Below are 24,377 nucleotides of genomic sequence, written 5' to 3'. Positions count from 1 at the left end.
CTCTTATTATTTTTAATTTATTCATTTGTTACAGAGAATTTGCCAAGGACAGCAGGAACCATACATTTATATTCTGCTTTTGTATATAAATTAAATCAGTGTCTGTGTATAAAGACTGTCCCAAGTGCTTAGTTTAGTTTCCTAAGCTGCAAGTGTCTACAGTCATCTAAAAGAAGTTAGATGACATTTTATTCCTTTTTTTTCCCTCTAGAATATAGATACATTTGATTTCCCTTGGTGATTAAAAAACCCATACCAAAACAAAACAAAGCATAAAACCAACCAAACCCTCCCCCCCCAAATAAAGTATTGGGCATTTTCAGAATAAAAGGTGCACTTTGCTTGTGATATTTCCACCAGAATTTAAATATACTGAAGAAAAAAAAGTGGAACAGATCTAGGAAGCTCAAAAATTAAATCAATTTATTAAGTTGAATTACAAGTTTTGTGTGATCCCCTATGTATTTTGCCCAGCTTTTCAATTAACAACAACAACAACAACAAATCTTCATGGAATTGAGCATACTCTGAATTTAATGTGTTTTTTAACTACAAAGATTTAGCTGCTGTTTAAGCATCACTGCAATGAAACTGGCAGTGAAGTGTCACCGGGTTTGTCTGCAATGTGCAGCCTAAGGGTGGTCATAAGCTCTTGCGGCGGCATTGAACAGAACCAGCTCTGGGGTTTGGCTGCTTACTATAGGGTTACTGATTCCGTAGTTTGTGGGGAAGAATAACGAGTAATACTTTTATGTATAAATATATATGTACGCCTATGTATATCTCTATATGTCAATGTGTATGTGGGGGTTTCTCTAGAGGTAAACACATAATTTTACAGACAGCTAAGAACACAAAACTTTGACCCTGTAGAGTTTATATTTGATGGACTGAGCACAAGCCGCAAAATCTCATACTGAAAATGTGTGTTAGGCAAAAAATATAGTATTAGCTCACATTTCTATTAATTCACTAAAGAAAAACAAAGTGCTTAGCATTGGCCTGAGAACCCCTAATCTAAGGGAAAAATCTTAAAGGGTGTTGTTATTTAATAGCCCCTTACAGCAAAAGCAGAAAATATAATGAAAGGGAGAGCACAGTTTAAGTCAGCTAGGTCACTGTTAAATGACCTAATTTGTATGATAGCAATGATGAGTGGGTCTATAAGTAGCAGACCGTAAGGTGACAACAGTGGGGCTTGTGGCAGAACATGAAGCAAGACAGCTGCAGTGGGATCTGGGGAAATTTCTGATGCTAAAATGCAAATCAGTCCATGGTTTCGGGCAGCGAAAGCCTCTCAGCACGGTGTGTCACACCGCTCGGTCACGCTCACACACACCTGATGCACAGTTCTAGCTGCTGCCTGACCGGGGATGGGAAGAGGTTTCTCTGCTTGTGGGCTTTATGTGGTAGGTGCACACTAAGCCCAGCTGGGTCTCCTATATGTGCACGACATGCATAGGAAAGGCAGGTCTGACATGGCTATGGACCCAATGAAATTTTCCCCTATGCACCCAATACATTTTTGCCCCTTGTCCAAGGGCCTTCCACCATTGTGTGAGTAGTTACAACCTTGTGAAGGAGAGTGCAGCGAGGGCTGGCAAGGAATGTGCTGCTGCCTCTGGTTCTGCAGCAGATAGTTGGCTCCGGATGCCCGAGGGACGGGAGTAAAACTCACTAGAGCAAGCTACGGGCTAGACAAATTGTCCCAGATTTAGACCATTGATTGAGTAATCCTGACTGAAGATGTATATTTGTGTATGGACAGATGTCTGGGTGTGTGCATTTGTGTAGGCAGGGTGGAGGGAGAAGGAAGCAGAAATGTGATTGTTTCTAACTGTTTGTAAAAAATAGTATGATTAACACCAAAGTTTGCATGCTCTTATACTGTAATGATTGTCATTTTAAAACTAGCTTTTTGCCTTCGAGCTATCGGGGTAAAGACCTGCGGGAAAACTACTGTCGAAACCCCCGAGGGGAAGAGGGAGGGCCGTGGTGTTTCACCACCAGTCCGGAGACGCGCCATGAAGTCTGCGACATCCCCCTCTGTTCACAAGGTAACCGGCATGGCTCACGCGGACAGTTGCTTTTTCTCTGCTGACAGCAGGTACGCAGAACAGGTACAATGAAACAATAGTTGCAGTGACACTTGCTCATGGACTTTGGAGAAAGAATAGGTGATTTCTCAGCAAGAATAACTCGTGTAGCAAGAAAAGCAGTTATTAGAGAAAGAGGAGATCTTGTTATGTTCCAGTACTTTGGAAAACCTGAACAAGCTTTCAGGCTCAGCAGCTTTTTTTCAGGTCACGGAGGAGCCCGCACAATGAAGTTGTGCTGATTGCGCAAATGTGACCCTTTTTTCACTTGTCTAGTCCATAATAAGTCCATTAACAATTTCAGTATTACTATGTGATAAAATCACCTAGTGCCATTCCATTGTAAAATCAACTTTTCTTCTTCTTTTTGATGAAAATATAGATACTGAATTACAGGACAAAAGCTCAATCTAAGCATGCATTTTGTTTTTCAAATGAATACTGTAAATAAGTAAAACTTTTTATAAATCCAGTCCCATTCAAATTTCAAGTCGCAGAATTCAAAAGACACTTCATGTACACCATTGCATTTGTTAACTTTTAAGTTCTGTTAACCTCTAAACTAAGCTCTTATATCTTACTAATCAGCCAGTTCAGTTCCAGTCACTCAACTCATTTAAATTCTCAAGATAGGATGCCTTTAATTTTCCTGTTAGTGTGTCATGTGCAATAGCTATGCAGTGGTGGGGGAAGAAAAGGGAGAGGAAGGGAGGGAGGAAGAGAGGGATGAAGAGGATGATTTACAAGGAGCTTGAAAATCTATTAAAAGCTAACATTTAAAGATCAATTTAAGTAAGCTTCAGACCTGGAGCTCACTGCAGGATGAAGACTTTGGTAGCGGATGTTTTGACTGAAGAGTGAGATCTATAATTGCATAAATTAGTATTTACTAAGTGATCCTTCATTACAGTTACTCTAATTAGGGGGCACTTGAGAAATGTGTCTACAGTTAATTATGGTGAATTTATTTTATATTTTAAGATTTCTCATTCTAAATTATGAAGCATATTTTGTTCAACAGTGATTTCAAGTCCCTTTGGTAGCTTTTGCCCACTCTCCCTCCACCCTGCACTTTCCCAAAACAGGGCTGAAAATGTACCATAGTTTAAGCTGCCAAAAAGAATTAGTATCGAAAAGAAACAGTATCATATGTAGCTGAAAGTGCTGGGAATTTAAAGAGACAGACTGTACTGCATTGAAATTGCGATTCAGCCATTATTCTGTACTTAAACTTGTGCTGTAATTATACTATGACTTAGAGTGATTTAGAATAATGAATGTTACTCAATTAGAAAATATCACCTCTAAAAAATACTCCTTCCTTACATATGTGTGTGTCTCTGTTACTAACCATAAGTAAAGTTAAAAATCTGCTAGGAACATGAATGCCTCTAGCAGCTCACACCAACCTGCCTCAAAACCATAAGTGTCCTATAAAGTGATACCAAATTTAAGCATCTGGATTAGATCTAAGAAAGAGTGCAATTCTATTCCAAAGGACATTTCCCATACCAACCTAACTAAAAGATATCACTTTTTTATACCTCTTTAGGTTGGTTTCAATTTATAACAACAGGAATATGATTTAATTTTTTTTTTTTTTTTTTTTGGTGCTACAAGTCATCAGCATAATAAATGACTAGTACCTATTTTTTTTCCTAGTTGAATGCATGACCTGCAATGGAGAGAGTTACAGAGGGCCAATGGATCACACCGAGTCGGGCAAGGAGTGTCAGCGCTGGGATCTTCAGAGACCACACAAGCACAAATTTCGTCCAGAGAGGTAACCTCTCCTCCCCCCCAGGCAAATCCATGTGGTTATAATTTGAAAATTACACACGTTCTGGAACCAGTTGGGCAAAATCAGCATTAGCTGAACTGAAATTTATGGAGTTCACCAGTTTTAGTTGCTTGGGCTTCTGGCCCATGGTGTGTGCAGACTGGCTACCATCACAATGGAGATTCAGGATGGGGACTAGAGGCTATTTTGCACAGTCGTGCCTACATCCCATGGCTATGTAGTGCAGTGATGTACATGCGCTGCATTAATTGATCAAAATTTCCTCCCTACTGACAATAAAAAATTAACCTCTGAATGTTTCTGTATATGTTGTTATGCAGCTTCAGTCAGCTTAAAATACCTTAAAGTAATCACAAAGTAAACAATGATTAAAAGTCATAAATTTTTGTTAGCGTTCTTAACACAATTAGTGAATATAAACTTGCAAATTTGTCAAGTCAAAGTATGCTCCTTTTCTAAAATATTGAACAGCTTTAAAGCTGTAGATGGTCTTTTGTTGTAATCAGGTTTTAGTATCCAATTTGATTGACCAAAATATTTGCCCACTACATGTGTTTTTTCAGCCTGGGAAAGGAGCTCATCATTCTGTTTAGCATTTTATGCACATGGATTTATGTTTTAGACTTTTTTTTCTTTTTTTTTAGTTTAGACATAGGTACATAATGCCAAAAGATGAGTCAGAAATAGCAAGACAAATCGCATCCCCGTTAGGGTTTGTCCTAGAGGGTAAAATTCACCCGACCGCAAAGGGTCATCTATAATACACCCTTTTGGAAGGATTTTGTGTGGGGGTTTAGGCCACACAGGAGGGCCTTTGTGTTTCTCTTAAACTGGACTAAAGTTTCATTTTAGTTTTACTCTGGATTTTGGATTAACTCCATCGGTTGAATAAACGTAAACTGCCAGAGGAAGACTGCAAGAATCAACAAACTCAGAAAGATTGAGACCTTCCACTGAAAGTATCTTTATATATGTTGAAGTGTTCCACTAAATAAAGCATCATTTTTGTACTCAGAAATATGGGTACTGGTAGATTTTAGAAAGCCTGATTATTCAGCAAAACATTAAGGATCTGCAGTTTTGGAGTTTATGTGATATAACCTCGTTTTCCTCTTGGCTCAGATGATATGCTTCATGAATAATAGCAGGCTCTCCCATAGTTCTGCTACAATAAATATTTTGTATTAGCAGACTGGGACTGAAGATAATCTGTTTCTGAGTTTTGCCATGCACTTGCTGTGCATTCTAGAATAAGTCACAGAAAGATTTTTTTTCCTTGGGAGTGAAACATTTATAGAACTTCTGGGTGCAAACAATAACAATTTTACTGTCAGGAGGAAATTTCTTTTTTCCGTTAATTTTGGATTGTTTGCAAAATGACTGTTCAGGCTAACTGCAGTCTCATGAACGATTGCCTTCCTCCTTGAAAGATTTCCTCCAGAAAATGTCTTCTTGAGAGTTTTCAGACTGTAATAAAAATGCTTTTTTATCAAAAAGCGACCCATCCAGATTGAACTGATCTATATGTGCTTTCAGAATAGTAACTGGGGTCCAGTGCATTTCTAATACCCTTATGTTAATTAACTTCATGGAATGGTCACTAAAGGTAGTGACAATTATACTTTGATTATACTAGCTTTTAAAAATGTTGTGGGCTTTGGTTTGTTTGGGGTTTTTTAATAGTTATTTAAGTTGAAAATAAAAGAGGAGGTCTGGAACAAATGATCCATTAAAATACAGCAGTCTCTAGAGAGGCTTATACTATATCATCTAGGGGTGATGTGAATAACCTGGAAACCAGGAAGGACTAGCTGGACAGATTTAAACTTATTTTCATTTATGGATTCATCAGTTGCAATGATGAAGAAAGAGAGGTAAAACTAGTAATCTTTTCAAATGTTCCAGTCTACTTGCTGTTGGACAATGCTTTCAGCTCTGGGTGAATACATCCCACTTTTCTTTTTTGTCACCTCAATGAATTGTTCCACATTTATTCCCTTTAGAGGTCAGTTACTGAAGAGAATTGTTTACTTAGATGTGATTGAAGCTAACAGTAGGAATCCCCACAAACGGCGCCTGCACGACCCATTTTTAGCTATTAGTGGATGCAGAATTTTATTCTGAAGCTCCAGTTCTCCCGTGTACTCCTCATGGGCAGGGTTATGCCTCAGTATGGAAGGAAGACCATTAAGGATAATGACTTAGATAGGCATAGAGCAATGTAGAGATGCAACAGTTTTCTCCTCTTCTGCTCATACTTTCTGCTCAAAATCAAATATGCTGTGAAAATAGGTACTTATTGCATGGAGGAAAGTAGGGTTGAAGAGTAGTATAAGAGCTGAATAACTGCAGGTATCCTTTTATTGAAATACTCTGGTTTATATCTTTTGTATGAAAATTTACTTTATACAAAATCAAGTTTCCAGTCCTGCATGTCCTTTAAAGCAATAAGAAGGGGAAAGGAAATATTGATGAAGAATTTTAGACAATAAGTTTCAGTTTAGCTCCAGCAGAGCTAGAGATCAGCATCTGTCTCTTTAAAGAGAATAAATGTTATCTCTTTGTCTAACAGTCTTCCCCCCCCCTCCTAGAAACCGAGAAAGTCTTGATTTTGACACCAGATGTGTATCTTAATGCTTCATTTCAGTTTCAGCAGTGAAGTACAGCTATTGCATGTTCAAGGGGAAGAAAAAAAAAAAGTAGGGTTCTGAAAGATCTTGGAAACCTCAGTCTCTTTGTTGGGTCTAAGCAAGAGGTCTGTGCCCAAGTGTACTGGAAAAGGAGGAGTGTGCAGAGCAAAGGGACGAGCTCTCAGGGAATCCTCCACAGCCCCACTGTTGAATTGTGTGGAACAGTTTGAAGCCCTGTTGTTTATCTTATCCCTAATATTTGTGTCTTAAAGGTTAGTTGACCTTTTCTATAGGAACTGAGGAACTGTGGCTTGCTGGATATGAAGGAAGGCAGAAGCATGCCTGAATATTGTGGGAAGAACCAGTGACTGGGAAGGTTGTTGTTGCTCTAGAAAAGGTCACGTAGATACAGTAGGTGGAAAGATACAGTTCACGGACATTACTCCATCCCACAAAGACACTCAAAGCTTGATCCTGGAAGAACTGTTACATCTCTACTTAAGTTTTAGTTGGTAAATAACACATTTTTGACATACTGTGGGAGCATATCATATAATATTAGGAAGGACAGAGCATCCACGTGCCTTCTAGAGAGTGGATTCTTTACATCCCCACTTGTTTTGAATGGGTTTTGGGAGCTATGACTGCAGATACCTTGCCATTCCTGGATTCACCTTGGTTCCTGGGCAGTGTCATGGACTCTCCATTGCTACATGACATGCAGCATGTGCTGCCAACATCAAAGCTTATCACTGCACCTACTGGGTGTCCAAAGCCACCTCGTTTTCTGTTATGTTATTAGCCCATTAACTGTTTTCTTGTGAAATCCTTGGACACAATTTGTTCCTTTACAGTTTGTCTTCTATCAAGCACAAAACAAGGTACTGCTGTTGGATCTGAAACTACCACATTCTTGACTGCCCTTGAATTCTCAGTTTTGTGAGGTTTCTCCTTGGTGGTTTTGGTGGTTGGTTGGTTTTTGTTTTGTTTTGTTTTGTTTTTTTAGTTCTACTTAAATCCTGTCCCTGTCCCTTGTATAGATTAAGGAACCTGATTTTTCCCAAGGAATGGGAGATCAAGTTGCAAATTCATGAGTCAAAATTAGGATGATAGTTTGACAGAAAAAGCATCCTAGCAAAAACACAAGCTTGTAAATCACATTTTGCTCTGCTTGTGTGAAACACATCTGCTTGCAGTTGTAAATGGGTTCAAGTTCCCAGGTAGTTAACTTTATTGTTCTCTTGCATACTTTTCATGTTTCCTTCAGGGACAAATCTACTTTTTGTTTCTTTTACAAACATGTTTCAATAAAACTGGAAAACCAAGACAATTTGTATTCACTGGAGAAAAAAAAGTATGCATTTATCTCCTTCTCTTTAAGTTTATAGATATTAATATAGCACATTTATACAAAAAGAACCTCCTTATCTTGAATATCTGCCTGATCATTGAATGATGACAGTAGGAACGTGGAAACAATTAAATGGCACAATAGTTCCAAATCTTAATGAGATAAAGCGAGACGGAAGTTAATTCCTTATTTTTCTCCTTTTTTTCCCTGATGCTTGAAATGAGGGCATGACCTAGAATGAGCTCTCTTACAAAAATGGAGCTATCATTAGTAACATAGCTATTCAAAATAGCTTCCAGTTTGAACCCAGGGCTGTTGCACTGAAGAACCTGTTTTCTTAATGAGTCCAGCATGCCAGGCAGTGTTTATATAATCCACACTTAATTGGGCTGTTTTAAAAAAACGAGTGGCTTTAGAGTCTGGTCATCAGTTGACAGACACAAGAGCAAGAGTTTAGCAATTAGCAGTTACCCCATCCGGTATCCTGTGCATTAGCACAGCAGGGAATCCCCTCAGTGGAGGTCTGATTCTGCTGCATATTTGGAAAGAGATTTTTTTGTTATTAACTTTTTAATAGTGTTAAAAGAGTATCTGCATCCATCTCACAGGATCAGACCCAAGGTTAATGGTAACTGGTTCTTGTTTGGCTCTGCTGAAGACTGTCCTTTAAGTACCTTGTACAAGCTTGTGCAGTGTTGCCAGGAAGACCTCCCTGACACGTTTCTCGTTGTGGTTTGCAGATATCCTGACAAGGGCTTTGATGATAATTACTGCCGCAATCCTGATGGCAAGCTGAGACCGTGGTGCTACACTCTTGACCCTAACACCCCCTGGGAGTTCTGTGCAATTAAAACGTGTGGTGAGTTCAAGCAAAATTTATTACTTCCTTTTCTTTTCCAAAATCTGGACACAGATAATTCAAGCAATATAGGACCACAGCTAGTTCATTCATTGCACTTCACTGACTTTTAAAACATAGCTTTCAAAGAGGATCTCCTATAAAGGCATTATATTTATTCTGGACAGGAAATAAAAGTTGTGTGCTACTTAGCACTGGAATATCTTACGTACAGGAAATTGCATTAAAATGTAGAAAGATCAAGAACTAAAAAAGTGAGGCAACATCATAATTAAGATCTCATGTACAGTATTAGTTTGGCCATGCTGGGCATCTGCATTACAGTTTGGGAGTAGGTGCATGCTTCCCTACTCGGTGCTCTCTCTGTCAACAACTGTTCATTGCTTTGTTTTCCTCTTGCACATTGTGTGGTTCTAGGACTTGGTTCCTGCACACTATTCAGCCTTGTGCTGAAGACAGAATTATTAATTTCCTTATGGGTTTCTCTGTGATATTCAGCACTCCAGTGTCAAAGCACTCCACAGCCAATGAATTTATTTTATCCGTCAACTACAAGATGGTGGCTTTGGTTATCCTCGCTTTACAGATAGGGAATTGAATCAAAGTATCATTAAGGTATACAAATATTGGATGCCCACTTTGAGATGCTTTAGTTCAGAATTTTTAGAATTTTTCAGAATTCTATGGTGTGTTCTATCTTCAAAGCCCAGATCCTCCTAACTTCGGTGGTAGCTCTGACAGCTCTGTTCTACTGACAATTAGATGTCTTAAATGAGCAGTACAGGGACAATGAGGAAGGTACAACTATTGGACCTCCCTTGAAAACTTGGGCAAAGTAATTTTTCTAGACTTCCATGGTAATGCTGGGGCTGAGGCAGGTGGTAGAATTAAGTTTTGTTGGGACATGTTTTAATCAGGAAACCAAGATTTGCATCCCTGAAATTCCTTGTGTCATTCACAGCTTGTAGGATGTTGTCGTGGTTTAACCCCAGTTGGCAACTGAGCACCACGCAGCCGCTCGCTCACCCCCCCACCAGTGGGATGGGGGAGAGGATCGGAAGGGTAAAAGTGAGAAAACTCGTGGGTTGAGATAAAAACAGTTTAATAGGTAGAGCAACAGTCACGCACGCAAGCAAAGCAAAACAAAGGAATTAATTCACTACTTCCCATGGGCAGGCAGATGTTCAGCTGTCTCCAGGAAAGCAGGGCTCCCTCACGCGTAACGGTGACTTGGGAAGACAAACAGCACTACTCCAAACATTCCCCCCTTCCTTCTTCTTCCCCCAGCTTTTATATACTGAGCATGATGTCACATGGTATGGGATATCCCATTGGCCAGTTTGGGTCAGCTGTCCTGGCTGTGTCCCCTCCCAGCTTCTTGTGTTCCTCTAGCCTTCTCAGTTGGTAGAGCATGGGAAGTTGGAAAGTCCTTGACTAGTATAAACACTACCTAGCAACAACTGAAAACATCAATGTGTTATCAACATTGTTCTCACCCTAAATCCAAAACACAGCACTGTACCAGCTACTAGGAAGGAAATTACCTCTATCCCTGCTGAAACCAGGACAGATGTACAGGTGATAGTCTCCTCTTTTATCTCCCATACTTCTCATTGGCAGATTTGGGGTCCAATTTTTTGCCCTTAGTGAACTCATAACATGTGAAATAATCAATGTACAAGCATGATATTAAAGGCAGCCTTGTAATACCTAGGCGCATATTTTTATTCTCTTTACTCAAAATACTTTGCTTATAACATCTTGGGGATAAAGGCAATTTCTGAAAACAAGGCATGACTTTAACTGAATCCATACTGTAGAAGTCTGTCAGCTTCATGTGCCCCAGCCCTATGGCAGACCCCGCAGGAATACAGGCAGAAAAAGGAAAACAGTATTTTTGGATTTTCCGTGAAGTAGAGGCAAAGGAAACCTTCTAAAACTGGTCAGTGAAACTCAATGTCATGTTAGCTCATGAGAAAGTCAGTTTCTCTTAGATCTGCAGTTTTGGAAACTACAATTTCCTTTGTTGTTATGTTTCAATTTTGACCCCAAAATTAAGTGTTAAAAAAAAAAAAAAATCCTCGAAACCAGACACTCTGCTTTTCATCTAGATCTAACTGTCTCTTCAGTAGGCTTATGTCATTGTAAAATTAATTTGGGTCTCTTGGGAGGAGGATAGAAGAAGAGAATAGATTCTATTATAAAGAACAATAAAGCTCACCTGGAACCAGATTTACGTGAGAATTCAAAAAAGCAGAAAAAAAACCAGAAAAAGAATAATAAGCATAAAAGGAGTGTTTTTTAATGACTGTTTAATTTTCTGGGTTCTTTGTATTTTGTTGTTGTTGCTGTTATATGAACCAAGATAAACCATTACTGGGGTACCTAAAATCCAGATAAAATAGAGACAGTAGTGGGTCTTACAAAAAGTCTGTTTCCATAATGTAATCCTGTATTTTTCCTATAATGTTAGCACATGTATAAACACTGGGAGGGGGGGAAAGAAGAGGGAATGGCGCTGGCATGAACCTTTATGTGTGAGCAGCTGCAACCTAAAGGGGGAGGCATGGGATTCTCCATCTTCACTTGGAATTCTTACCAAACCAAATTATGCCGTGTTTTCTGTTTCCACCACCAGTAGGTCAGAATTTTCTCTCCTTGCTTGTTCTTGGCTTAGGCCAGTGTAAAGTCTTGGAGTGTCAGTCACTCCTTATCAATTAGTGAATTGTTTGAAATCCAAAGGCTGAGCAGGAATACTCTTAATGTACTTCCTGATGTGGAGCAATTGAACTTATTCTGCACTATTGCATGTCATTGTAAATCCAGTATAAGGTAGTTAAAATTAGCAAAATTATTCCACTGTAAAAAAAGTGAGTTTAATTTGCTACTTTGGGCAATGTCTGTAATCAGGTTCTCCAGAGACAGAAGAAACATAACAGGACTACTGCTTGTTTTGTGTCAGGCACCCATTAAGTCACACCCATGTTGAAAGTCTTGCCTGTGAACTACAGTACTAACTCATGTAATTGTATCTACAGTTATTGATAACCTTTGAGAATGGGGACAGTTCAGTCTTTCCCCATTGTGAACACTGTCTTGCTTTGCTCTATAACGGAATCGTCTTTCCAATTTTTTAGTTAATTCATTAAGTTAGGCGTTGTTGTTTTGGGTTTTTGGCTTCTGGTTTTTGGGTCTTTTTTGTTTGTTTGGTTTGGTTTTTTTTAAAACTAAACTGTGCTTCCTACATTTTTCTAATTATTAGATAATACATGAATCATATGTAGCATACTAGATCTGTTCTTTTCCCCTGTTAGAAGTCTTTTATTAAAAAAAAAAAAATATTCCTAAGTTACAGCTGACTGTTTCACAAATGCAACTTTTATAAACCTTTATCCTTTGGCATTTCCTGAGCTAATGTGTCAGTGTTCTGAGGATTCACATCTGGCTTTGTTGGTCACGTAAGCTTACAGTGCGTGCAGCTTTCAGTATCTACAGTCTGGTCAAAGCTTTATAAAATAGTTGGGTGGGAGATCTGCAAACTGCTGTAATGTCACCTTCGTCTACACAAGTCACAATTAAAGTCCTGAGGAAAAGGTAATCATCAAAATGAAATTGAAAAAAACCCACAATGTAATGATTTTAATGTTGTGATGAAAGTCTTTTATCTCATTTCTAGGTAAAAGTTGACTGAATTAACTAGAAATTCTTTCTTTTGTCTTCAGTTAGAAAGTATATTAAGATCAGTGGAAATTTCACATGCAAAACTGTATTTTCACTGCAGAAAACTGTAGATCTTTGGAAATTACTGAAGCAGTCTATATGAGGACGAGTACAAAAGTAGTGATCTTGAAAGTCCAACAGATATTTTCAAAGGATGTTTAGCACAGGCATATGGCATTGCCCTCTACATAAGACGCGATGCTGCTCAGTGCTTTCCTTTATAACCCAGAGAGGAATTTATTGCTGATATTACTGTTATATCACCAGCTCGGTGACCAGAATACCAACACAAAATACTGAAGCCCTGTTTTCAGTTTTCTGTCTTCCTTGAGAAAAACTGTTTTCCCACCTCCTAGCAGGGAGCCCAAAACATTAGGCCATTCTGGGATTCAGTGGCTGCTCCATTTTCTGAAGCTGTGGCTGTGTGCAATCTCAGTACACTAAAAAGAGAACATCATGAGTTATATGTCTTTATAGCTTTGTGGTTTGGATTCTCACACAGGTTTTTAATTCCTATGCTGAGGACTGTTTATATATTTTACAAGAAATGCTAATTAGAAAAAATGCTTTGCAAATCCAAGTCCTTGGACCATATACAAAAACGTAGGTGTCCTCTCTTCGGGGGAGTGACCACAAGGCAGCATGCTGCTTGTGGCTTTTGCTACATGTCATGAGTGTTAGTGTGCTCTATAGCCAAAATGCTGACAACAGCTCATATACAAAATTTTCGGCAAAAAAGTCAGTGGAAGGAAGCATTCAGAAAATAAATATGTTTTTAAGACTGAAGAGACAGGAGGGCATTGTAACTTTATTTCCAAGCACAGAAGGCAGCGTAAAACATTGTGGCTTACAGCCAGGGCTCTGAGAAAGAGATGACAGGAGCAATTAGGGATTAGAGATGGCTCAAGCTGCAAAAATTGGATCTGGATTAAGACTTCAGGGACCCCAGGATTGGTTTGAAGTTGCTCACATATGTGTCTGTGGTTTTGGCTTGAGACAATTTGTAGTTAGAAGAGAGGATAAAAGGACAACTATAACAGCAATAAAGAAGTGTAGGATGAAATGAAGAAATGGAAGCAGTGACAGCAAATATGAGAAAAAAAACCCAAACTGTTACTTTGGCATGAATGAGGACATGGACTACAGGAAGACAGGAGTGGGGAGCTGATACTGCTTTTTAAAAAAAGAAAAAAGGATAGCTGCCCTTCTGTGGATGAGCTATAGGGCTACGAGAGAGGTGCTGAGGCCCAGAAATGAAGCTACATATGTCAGTAATTTGAGAGCTGCAGAGCTATATGGAATGATTATGGTAAGGACAGTGTTTGGTTGTTACCTACCTGATTTCCAACCAACCCAGCTGATTTTACCGTGGATTTAGCCTTTGCTGTCAGTACTTATAGGCAATAGGAAGGGGGGACTGGAGCCCGAAAAGCCCTGAGACAATTCAATAAGAGTCTGGGTTTGATAGGAAAGAGCAAATAATGAAACAGCAAAATTGAGAATCTAGGTGTAAAATGAACTGTTGCAGTGTGCCTACAACTTTTGGGAAGGCAAAGAATCACCAATATTAGATTACTCATTCTTTAGAAGCAGAGATTTCAACTACCCATTTGAATGTGAAGTTCTGGTTAAAGAGTTATTTGTTGAATCATAGTATGTAAAAAAATAAAAGTGTCAGTGTCCTGGTTTCAGCAGGGATAGAGTTAATTTCCTTCCTAGTAGCTGGTACAGTGCTGTGTTTTGGATTTAGGGTGAGAACAATGTTGATAACACACTGATGTTTTAGTTGTTGCTAAGTAGTTCTTACACTAAGTCAAGGACTTTTTAGCTTCCTGTGCTCTGCCGACTGAGAAGGCTGGAGGTGCACCAGAAGCTGGGAGGGGGCACAGCCAGGACAGCTGACCCCAACTGGCCAAAGGGACATTCCATACCATGTGACGTCATGCTCAGTACATAAACTGGGGGAAGCTGGCCAGGGGGGCTGCTGCTCGGGGACTGGCTGGGCATCGGTCAGTGGGTGGTGAGCAACTGCATTGTGCATCACTTGTTTTGTGTATTGTAATTATTATTATTATTATTATTATTATTTTATTTCAATTATTAAACTGTTTTTATCTCAACCCACGAGTTTTTCTTACTTGTGCTCTTCCAATTGTCTCCCCCATCCCATTGGGGTGGGTGGAGTGAGTGAGTGGCTGCGTGGTGCTTAGTTGCCGACTGAGGTTAAACCACGACAGCCAGTCAGTTTAAGCTTAATATTTATGTAAGGTAAAGATGTTTATAGAAAAAAGGCAGTGAAAAGAGACTGATGTTTAGTAGTTGCTAAAGTGTTACCTTCCACCTTGCTTCACCCGAAAGCATAGCAGAGGTCCAGCATTCGTTGTGTATGCAACAGCTTAATCTACATTTCCTCAAAGAGGATCCTTCTCAGAACCTTTTCATCATTTCTAATATAGTTTTGAAAGTGAGATTTAAGAGCTCTGAACCTGCAGAGATCCAGATTTATTTTTTTTAATGGATTTAAACTAAAAATTGTTTGGATTTAAAGCCTAGTTCTAGATATTGGAACAACCTGGAAAGATCTGTCTGTGCTCAAGGACAAATGAACTGTAGGTGTGCAGGTTTTAGGTGACAATGAGTTCTTCAGTACTGTGATTCTTGAGCTTGGGTCTAATTTATTTCTTCACTTTCTCATATGTTTTTACTGAAAAAAACCCCAAACACTAGAAATCAGTGGGGTTTTTTTTCCATGTTTCATGTACTGTGAGATAGTATGTTGAAGAAAACACGTGGAAAGAAAAGAACTGCCACTATCATACTGCCCAGAACTGTAGATCATATTGCTTGAGGTAGGGATGCCTGGAGGCAGTATAACAGAGCATGAGCAGCTTCTCCCCATAACGTCACTCAAGTTTCTTACTGACATTTGCAGAATTGCATGGATCGTGTTTAATGAGGACTTTGCTGTGTTTAGAACACTTTCTTTACTGGGTTAGGCACCTCTTATCTTTTAAAATCTACTTTTTAAAATCATTGTTACAAATCAGGGCACATTTTCCTTTTGTTGACTAACACACTAGGAAAGACATTGCAACAGTATAAGCAAAAGTAGGAATTTTCCTGATGAGGTAATTTAGGACTCTGCTTCTTTTCCAACTATGTCTTTTTCCAAAAATACATAGACAGTATTACCATGAAAGAACATGTGTACTCCAGCAAAATCCCTACCTTCTTTTAAGTCAGTAGGAGTTTCACCATTGACCTAAATTTTGTGCAGGATTTTCTTCTGGGTCATTGGGATTAAAGACAGAGATAGTATTCTAACTGGTTACTTCAGCTGTAGAATGACTCAAGGCCCCTGCTGATTCCCTCATGCTGGCATTACTGTGAGAACCAGAACTGAGAAGATTATCTGTGGCTTTACACATGAAGCTCTGGAAAATGTTTCATCTCTTTACTTATGCATCTATGAACGCATGAGCTGGCCCTTACTAATAAAGTTATGTATTTTGAAGTATCAAAATAGGGAGGGGTTTATGGAAAAAAGGAAACCTGCATTATTGCACTTTGGTTGAGGACTTCAGAGTGAACATGTGAAGATGGAAATACTACTAACAGGTGATCTTCCTTTAACAGTACTTTTTATCTCAGTTCGGAACTATAAAAGATGAACTGGAACAAAAAAAAAAAAAGGTACTTCTAATATGAAATTAAAGTACCTGCCTGCATAGTAAAGATTACTTATTGATTTTAAACTCATCTTCTAACTTATCATAATGTCTCTCTCATTGGAACAAACCCTTGAAGTTGCAGGTCTTAATTTATATTTTAGACAAATTGCTAGGATAAGGATGGGAATTCAGCCTTACTGATTTTTAGCTTGATCTTGTTTCCACCTTGTAAGAGAACTGGTGAGTGTGGTCTCAGGACTCTTTCACCAGTGCTCTGCACATCTAATGTTCATGCTCAGCGTTATTAAACTTTAGATAATTGGCTATGTGGGTGACAAGATTAATTAGCCTCAGGAACAAGACCAGTACTGAATGGAGAAGACTATTTAAGTTGTAGGCTTGGACAACCTGGGCACTTCTTAAAGTTTGGCAACTGCCTTATAGTCTGCAGAGCACATCTGTAATGCCTGGTGAGGCAGGCACTGCTCTTCAAGCTTTTGCATGTCCTTGTGCGCATCCAGCCCACCTTTCATTAATGTGAACAGGGAGACTGTTCTCATCGTGCCTGTTTGTGGAAATCACCAGCTGAATGATTTCTTGAGCCTTTTTTGATAATTTTTGAGCTTTCTGTGAGACTCAAGAGCCAGAATGGGAGAGGTTGTTTCTGAGGGCACAAGCCCTCAGAATTTCAGAATTAAATTTCAGAAATATTTTGGTGTCTCATTTTTCATGTTTGAAAATTAGACATTTGTAGGAAATGCAGGTGGTATAGCAAGAAGAGTTTGGTGAGAGTTCTGTGGACCTTTGGGAATGATAGAATTGCTTTACTAATTCATATAAAAATATTTTAGTGATCCTCTTCATCGCTAGAATTCTTATTAAGAGCTGCCACAAAGTAGTAGTAGCAGATAATCCATCACACATTGCAGATTTTGAAATAATTTCTCTCTTAGCTATTATAATGTAAGTCTTTCCAGTAGTGGCTTGGCTGTGCAAGTATTCATGACAATGTGAAAGTTAAGTTTGTCTGATTCCTTTAAATAGGATATTTTGACATGGACAAATCGTTGTAAAATCTGATCTACAGATAGAGGTCACTGTCCAGACACACAGTGTAAGGTTTAGCGATGAGCTGTAGATGTATACAGATGTACACAGACGTATACATCTGTAGATGTATAAGATGTATAAGAAGGAATGCTCTACAAAATGACTCTATGGCCTTAAATCAATCGGTGCATTAGTTGTTTCATTTCAGGCATGTCATTTTAAAAAAACAACCCACACAATGATACATAAACACCAACCTAATTACTTTTTCACTAGTATGACTGAGTACAGAGTAGATGTACAATACAGTTCATTACAGTTGAAACAGTCACTCCTTGTGTATAAATAAGGTCTTTGTAATAGCTTGTATTAGGTTGAATTTTTATGCATTATTACTATTATTTAAGACTTTTTGCTAGAGTTATATAGTTGTAATTTTTCAGTTTACTTAGGAAATATTATGCAGCCAGGATGCCATATGTATGCTGAAATTTATCATAGTAGGTAACTTTATTTTTTTTTCCAAATTATACACCACATCTCTTTCATTTTTAACAAAAGCATTGCATTTTTTTTTTTTTAAAGACTAATATGTATTTGAATGTTGCACAACAATGTTCAGTCTAATCAGCTTAGGAGCTATTTTAGAATATAATTCCAATTTGTTTTCATATATTAGTTACGACGGAAAACTGAAATATGCAGCTATGTATTTCTATTAGATGTATGAATTTGTCTTTTTGTTGTCCAATTGTTTAAAAAGTGAGTAATAATGACTAAAAATATAGTTACTAGCTGCAAACCTGTTTGATGAATCCACTAGAAAGGGTGCATTTGTCAGCCTGCAGAAGGTTGCTTGTGGTACTTGCAGTGCCATGTCCTTTTGACTTTGGAACGAGCTTGGAACTCACAATCCCATTGAAACAGAACAACCTTTGCAGACAAAATGCCTTGGGAAGGAAGGACAGGAAATTAATTTGACCGTGAAACATTGATGTAAAAACATCAACCAGATGAAGAGAAAAAGGGAAATTCTCTCCAGCATGGAGAAATGTATAATTCAACTGCACAACTTGATGTTATCATCTGACAGGGAAGTGCTCTTTAACGTAGAAGATTAGACAGCAAATCAGCCAAACCCATCTGTTATGACATTTGGTTTCCTTAAGATCCATATTCTCTGCAAGTTTATAGAACTGGCTCAAGTTACCAGGAATGAACTATATTATGAGTAACACACAAATATTGTTCTAATCACTGGACTTTTTGAAGAAAACTAATTTTAAAACTTTATTAACATACTTATTGCTGGCAACTAATACTTTTAAGGTAATTAATAAAATTAGTCTTGTGAACAATAACAATTATCAACAGATGGGCAGTTACTTACAAAAATATTATGTTGGGAGCTTTTTGGGACATTGTCGAAGCGTTGCTTTTACTGTAGTGTAGTTAGTTTTGTACTACTTTGTATATATCTGATGCAATATCTGTGCCATTAATTTGCAATTATGAAAATTGCATAAGAAATACAAAGAGACTTTCAAGTTATGTGAATGAGTCATTTCAAAAACCACTGTTTTTCTGAATTTAGTTCAAGACAGCCCACACCAGGGTGAATACAGATTATATCAACATCTGTAAAAGATCTTGAGTCTGATCAATTTGTTAGTTTTTAAAAAATTTGTTTCTCTGTAGAGAATACTGATCTTTGATTTCCAAAAGCTGGGCTTTTCTTTTTTTTTTTTTTTTTTTTCTCTAACTATATGAGGCATAAAAAGAGAAGCTTCAAGGAGGATTTAGCACATTACTTTATAATAGGATTTATCTTTTCTTTTTTTCAATCTGCATCGTTTTTCCTGTGACTTGATATTCTGGGGATTCTTTGGAGAAAACCAATTGGGTTTTAATCCTGCAAACATGTATTAACATGTTTAAAGCGCACACATGGGTGGTCACTCAGTTTTGTAAAGCTAAGCGAATGAGAAAATATTTGCTGAACTGGAAAGAGTAAGCAAGAATATCTCCTGACCTTCAATGATATAGCATAGGCCAGGTGTCTTGCTAAACAAAAGCTCTTAAATGTTGCAGATTCTTTGCCTGCAAGTGGATAAACTAGCGTAAGGTCTAACACCTATTTTGATTTCATGGATGTTGTGAATATGAAGAGGAGAAAATTATTCTGTAAAAGACATCAGATTGGCAATTTTACCAAAGAACTCCAGTTACCATGATTTGAACTACAACGTGGAGTTCAAACCTGATATCCTGAGCCAGGCTTAGTCTTAAGAAAATGAAACAGCACTTCTTCTTTGGGTCTGCAGATGAAAGCATCGTGAACAGCACGGAGGCAGCAGCTGAGACGTCAACATGCATTCAGGGACAGGGTGAGGGTTACCGTGGCACAGTCAACACCATATGGAGTGGAATCCAGTGCCAGCGGTGGGACTCCCAGTTTCCTCACCAGCACAACATCACTCCTGAGAACTTCAAGTGCAAGTGAGTAGAGACATGTGGGTATTACTGCAGTGGGAAAAGAGCTTAGTTTTCAAATGTTTAGAAATTCATGCCACCAAAGCAGACCATAGGATTCCTGTCCCTGCTCTGCGACCTGATGCATTCACTCTACTTGCTGATGCTGAAAACCATTTGAACATGGGAAAATCAGTTCTTCAGATCTCAAAATATTAATTCTAGATAAACTTGTGTGAAACTGTCAGGTTTTTTATGAACTTTTTCTTCAAGCATGTGTTCACCAATTTAATTGATTGTGAAGTGTATGGATGTTTTCCAGACTGGGACCTGAATCCCAATAGTGCTGGTACATTATTACTGTTTTTCTTTCATGGAGGTAAGTATTTGTTCACAGTTTGGTTACTGACTTTAACTTAATATGTCCTAAATATTACCTAAGTGTAATCTCCTTGGCAATACTTGACATTTATAATATTTGACAACACTTCCTTTATTTTCCATCTTTTTAAACCTTTTCCTGTCTCATGACTAAATGTATTTGCATGAATAGGACTGCATTTACCTGAAGGACCACCGGTCATCTAACCTTTCTGTACAGTTCATAAACTCCCAGGATTTGAATAATCTACTTATTTTAGGCAGTTACCTTAATCATGCTCTTTCAGTCCTTTTTTCACTAAGTGTAAAGGAAACCTAGCTGACCAGCATGGACCCAAAGCCTAGTTTGTACTAAATGTCTTTACTGATGGCTAAATAACAGTCTGGGCTTGTGCTGGAATTTAATAATGTGGATCTTTCAAGGTAAAGAAAAGATTCCAGTCTGAGTTTGGATTATCTCTCTAACAACAGCTTGTTTGAGCAAAACAGTTAGGTTGTCTTAATCCTTTCACTGCTATTGTTCAGTTTATTGATCAAATACTGTGCATTGTAACACATCTACTGAAAATGTAACAATTATCATTGTAATGGAAAATGGGACCGATCCTGAGCCTCCTCTGTCAATCTTAGGACCATCTTGAATTTACCTGGAAGTTAGTGCTTGAGCCTGATCCCACAGGTTTTTCTCAGACAAACCACCACTTAAACCAATTTGCACTGTACCTATGGAACGCTGCTGCAGGATTAGGCCCTCGTGTGGTTTTAACAATGTTCCTAGCAATGTAGAGGGGCTAACAATATTAGGACTGCTTATTCAGCTGATGCTTGAGAGCGCCGTGGCTGGGGGGGGGATCTGTAAAAGCCAATAGCTTGAGTAAAATCAACAGAACCACTGGTATGGCTGTTCAAAACTCACATGAGTAAGAATTACAGCATTAGGCCCATTCTTTCCATAGTCTATTATCAGTAAGTGCTGCAGATGGAGAAATAGAGTGAAATATGGAGATGCACAGAACATGGCAACAACTGTCAGGAGATGGGAAAATAAAACTTACATTTAAGAGGTTTGACTATTTCATGCAAGCTGCGAGAGACATTTAAAGATGTTCCCTTGTGACTAACTTTTACTTTAAAGGTAACAGCTGTATAGAATTTCCACATACTTTTTTTTATATTCCAAGATTCAGTTTCTTAAATGAATCACTGACAGTCTACAAGACTCTCTTTCTCTAAACTCAACAGAACCATTCAAAGTACAGGGAATTTTAAGCACTTTGGAAATGTTTGTATTTAAAAACCCTTGTAATGGATTGCAGGTGTATCCAATGTCATCTTGCATGCAAATTTTGATGGAGAATCCTGAATAAAAATAAGCTATCTTGAAAATATTGTTAATCTTCAAATGAAATCTTATATCTCATCAAAACATAGGTCCACTGAAAATGAATTCCCATAACCATATTTTTATTACAATTACTATATTTGTCTGGACACTGTGTTCTTACTGGTTCCTCATCTCCTTGCACTTGACACTGATCAAGTAACATACAGACCTTAAGGAGCCTATATTATTGCTAATTCATAATAAAAAGCAATAGAATGCATCAGCGGTTTTAGGTTATCCCTGCTGTGAGCTAACATATTTATTTTCATAGGGATTTGAGGGAGAACTACTGCCGAAATCCAGATGGATCTGAATCACCCTGGTGTTTTACCACTGACCCAAACATCCGTATTGGTTATTGCTCCCAGATTCCTAAGTGTGATGTATCAAATGAACAAGGTAACAGAGAGAAGGGTGATAACGTGGTTTTAAGTGAATGCTGTACTGTTCCAAACGACAGATAGGCAGGCCTGAAAAGTGGAGAAGTTGGTCTCAGTACATCTGTATTACACCTGTGTAGTTCCGCTTTGGCTTTATTTGCATACTTGGGATTCATCATGGTGTAAATGACATTCGTTTCTCAGTTCATGTTTCAGTTCCAGCAGGGAAAGCTGCAGCAAAGATTTGCTATTGGATCTGATTTTTAGACAAGGAGAATCTGCGTGCCGTTTTATATTAGCTGGAGATCTCCTCCACTGTCTTACCTTTCTTAGTTTGAAAGGCTTTTTCCAGAGCTGAGATGATTTCCTTGGTTCACAGCCTTTTTATAATTGCATATGAGACCACCAAAAGTGATTTTTTAAATTTATTTTTTCCATATACCCTTTGTCTAAAAGGAGTTGAGCTGAAAAAAAAAACATGGGACTTCCCATATAACCTCTTAGCTTCAAGCTGTTACCTCTGTCTGTAAAGTCCACTCTGAGTCTTCAGGCAAATGTTGTTTTTCCCATGAGGTCTTGGTATTACTCTAAGGAGTATTACTGCATCCTGAGAACTGATGTGAATCATAGCATAAACTGAGGCTAAGACCTCAGACCTATGACCCTACATCAGGCTGCATTAAGATCTCCATCTTTAAATTTTAGCCATTTTTTCTCTTAAAATTTGAAAGAGTTGCAGTTGCAAGAGTTCTGTCAGAGAAAGGATTAAACTTTGACTTTCACTCTGTGTTTTTTATAAAGTATCAATTATCAAAAAGTAAAAATACTGTGGAATATGAAATGAAATGCTTTATACAAAAAGTCTTTATAGTAGTTATCATTTTAAACAATCCTCTTGAAAAGTCTCAAAAAAGCTTGTGATAAAAGCTTATGAATTAAACATGACTTCTGCTGGAGTGAACAGGCAAGTTTTTGAATTACATTAAAATTAAAGTCATGTTGATTTTTTGATTTGCCAAAGTAGAACTTAAGTCTAGAATTATATACTGTTGCCAGTATCCAGAATCTACACGAAGGTAAGTTGTTTCAAATAGGCTAAGAGTGCCTGTTTTTTGAGGAGGGAGGATTAAGGGGGCACTTTTGCTTTGTTTCATATAAAACAGTTCCTGTCAACTTTTAGAATGTTCTGTGTGACTCTTCTAAATTAACCATAAACTATTTATGAAAGAAATTTTCCCAGTTTATCTAAGTAAGACAAATTTTAAAATGTTACTGTGTTGAGAATGAAGGCCTCAAGCAGGACATTATGTATCTAAATTTGAAAACTTTCTCCCATTTTCTTTCTGATTTGATTTATACAGTTGTCTGATTTATATTGTATAGTGTTTGCTAAATATAACACTTGTCTTTAATTACTTGGATTACTGATGGAAAGGAAGAGTTTTCTTTTCAATGTTGCACAATCACCCTCCACTTCTTTTTGTCTCAACATTCTTATTCAGATTGTTATCGTGGCAATGGCAAGAGTTACATGGGGAATCTATCCAAGACAAGATTTGGGCTAAATTGCGCCACATGGGACAAGAATATTGAAGACTTACGTAGGTGTGTACATACGAAACAGAAAGAAATGGTTCAGTGAGTTCTGAGTAAATACTGCCTCCAGATGGCATCTCTTTTTCTTCTGCAGTGATTTTAAAATGTCCCCTTATGCCCTGGAGCTTTAGGGTTTTTTTTTCTTCCTTTTTTTTTTTTCTTTCGGTGTTTAAATACATTACACAACATGTCTTTGTTCAGGCTAACCACTAATTGCAGGCTTTGGGATGTTTCTTAGTGTTTAGTTTACTGGCCTGGTTTACCCCATCTTTGTCCTTGAAAGTTTTGTTCTATGAGAGGATAGCAGGAATAAAGCAGGAAATGGTTATCTCATCAATCTGATCTCATAGCTCGTGCTGCTTCAAGCAGGAGGTTGGACTTGAAACCACGTAAGGTTCCTTGCAGCCTGAAATTGAATCTTGAGTTTACAATCTAATGACACTGACATCAAATGCCATTAAAGAGACTTGCAACTTCTCTTATTTATCATTACTTTGGTTTCATATTCAAGTAGCGAATATGGCAAGTTACTTTAATTTATTTCTTAAAGTAAAAATGAATCAGCAGTAAGTACAAAAGAAGTTGTGAGTTTCCAAGACTTTTTCAATCATGCCAGGATCCTCAGCGTTGTCCCTGCTGGTTCAGAACAGTAGATTAATAAATCTCAGGAGTGACAAAAACAATGACTTCCAGGTACTGCACAAAGACGGAGATTCATAAAAAATTTTGCTACGTGTGAGATATTACACACATCAGTGGCCCAGATGGAAACAGTTTTCCTTTCATTTTCCTTCAGTTTCTGAAGTCGATGTGATTATGTCTATATTACTTTTGGTAATTGTTCCTGAGTTAGTGCTCATGATCACCACAGTCATAGCACCTAACATATCAACCATTGCCCTCTGGAATTTGGCTGTCCCTGATTTCTGCTGCTGACTTGATGGTCAGTCAGGTGAAGGCATGTAAGTCAGTAAGTCAGCCTTTGG

At 38.0% G+C, this 24,377-nt stretch overlaps 1 protein-coding gene across 1 annotated transcript in view; it reads left to right on the top strand.

Moving 5' to 3' along the window:
* HGF (hepatocyte growth factor (hepapoietin A; scatter factor)) overlaps positions 1–24,377 on the top strand; it is a 50,228-nt gene that overhangs the window by 12,233 nt on the left and 13,618 nt on the right. The window contains exons 5-10 of the mRNA XM_009328360.1: positions 1,915–2,057; positions 3,759–3,879; positions 8,619–8,737; positions 19,503–19,677; positions 21,687–21,814; positions 23,298–23,400. Coding sequence (XP_009326635.1) covers positions 1,915–2,057; positions 3,759–3,879; positions 8,619–8,737; positions 19,503–19,677; positions 21,687–21,814; positions 23,298–23,400 — 789 coding nt within the window. The remainder of the gene's footprint in view (positions 1–1,914; positions 2,058–3,758; positions 3,880–8,618; positions 8,738–19,502; positions 19,678–21,686; positions 21,815–23,297; positions 23,401–24,377) is intronic.

Source organism: Pygoscelis adeliae, unplaced genomic scaffold, assembly GCF_000699105.1.
Source record: "Pygoscelis adeliae isolate BGI_AS28 unplaced genomic scaffold, ASM69910v1 Scaffold267, whole genome shotgun sequence".
Classification (NCBI taxonomy): Eukaryota; Metazoa; Chordata; class Aves; order Sphenisciformes; family Spheniscidae; genus Pygoscelis; species Pygoscelis adeliae.
The sequence above is the reverse complement of the archived record's forward strand: the minus strand, read 5'-3'. Positions and strand labels throughout refer to the sequence as shown.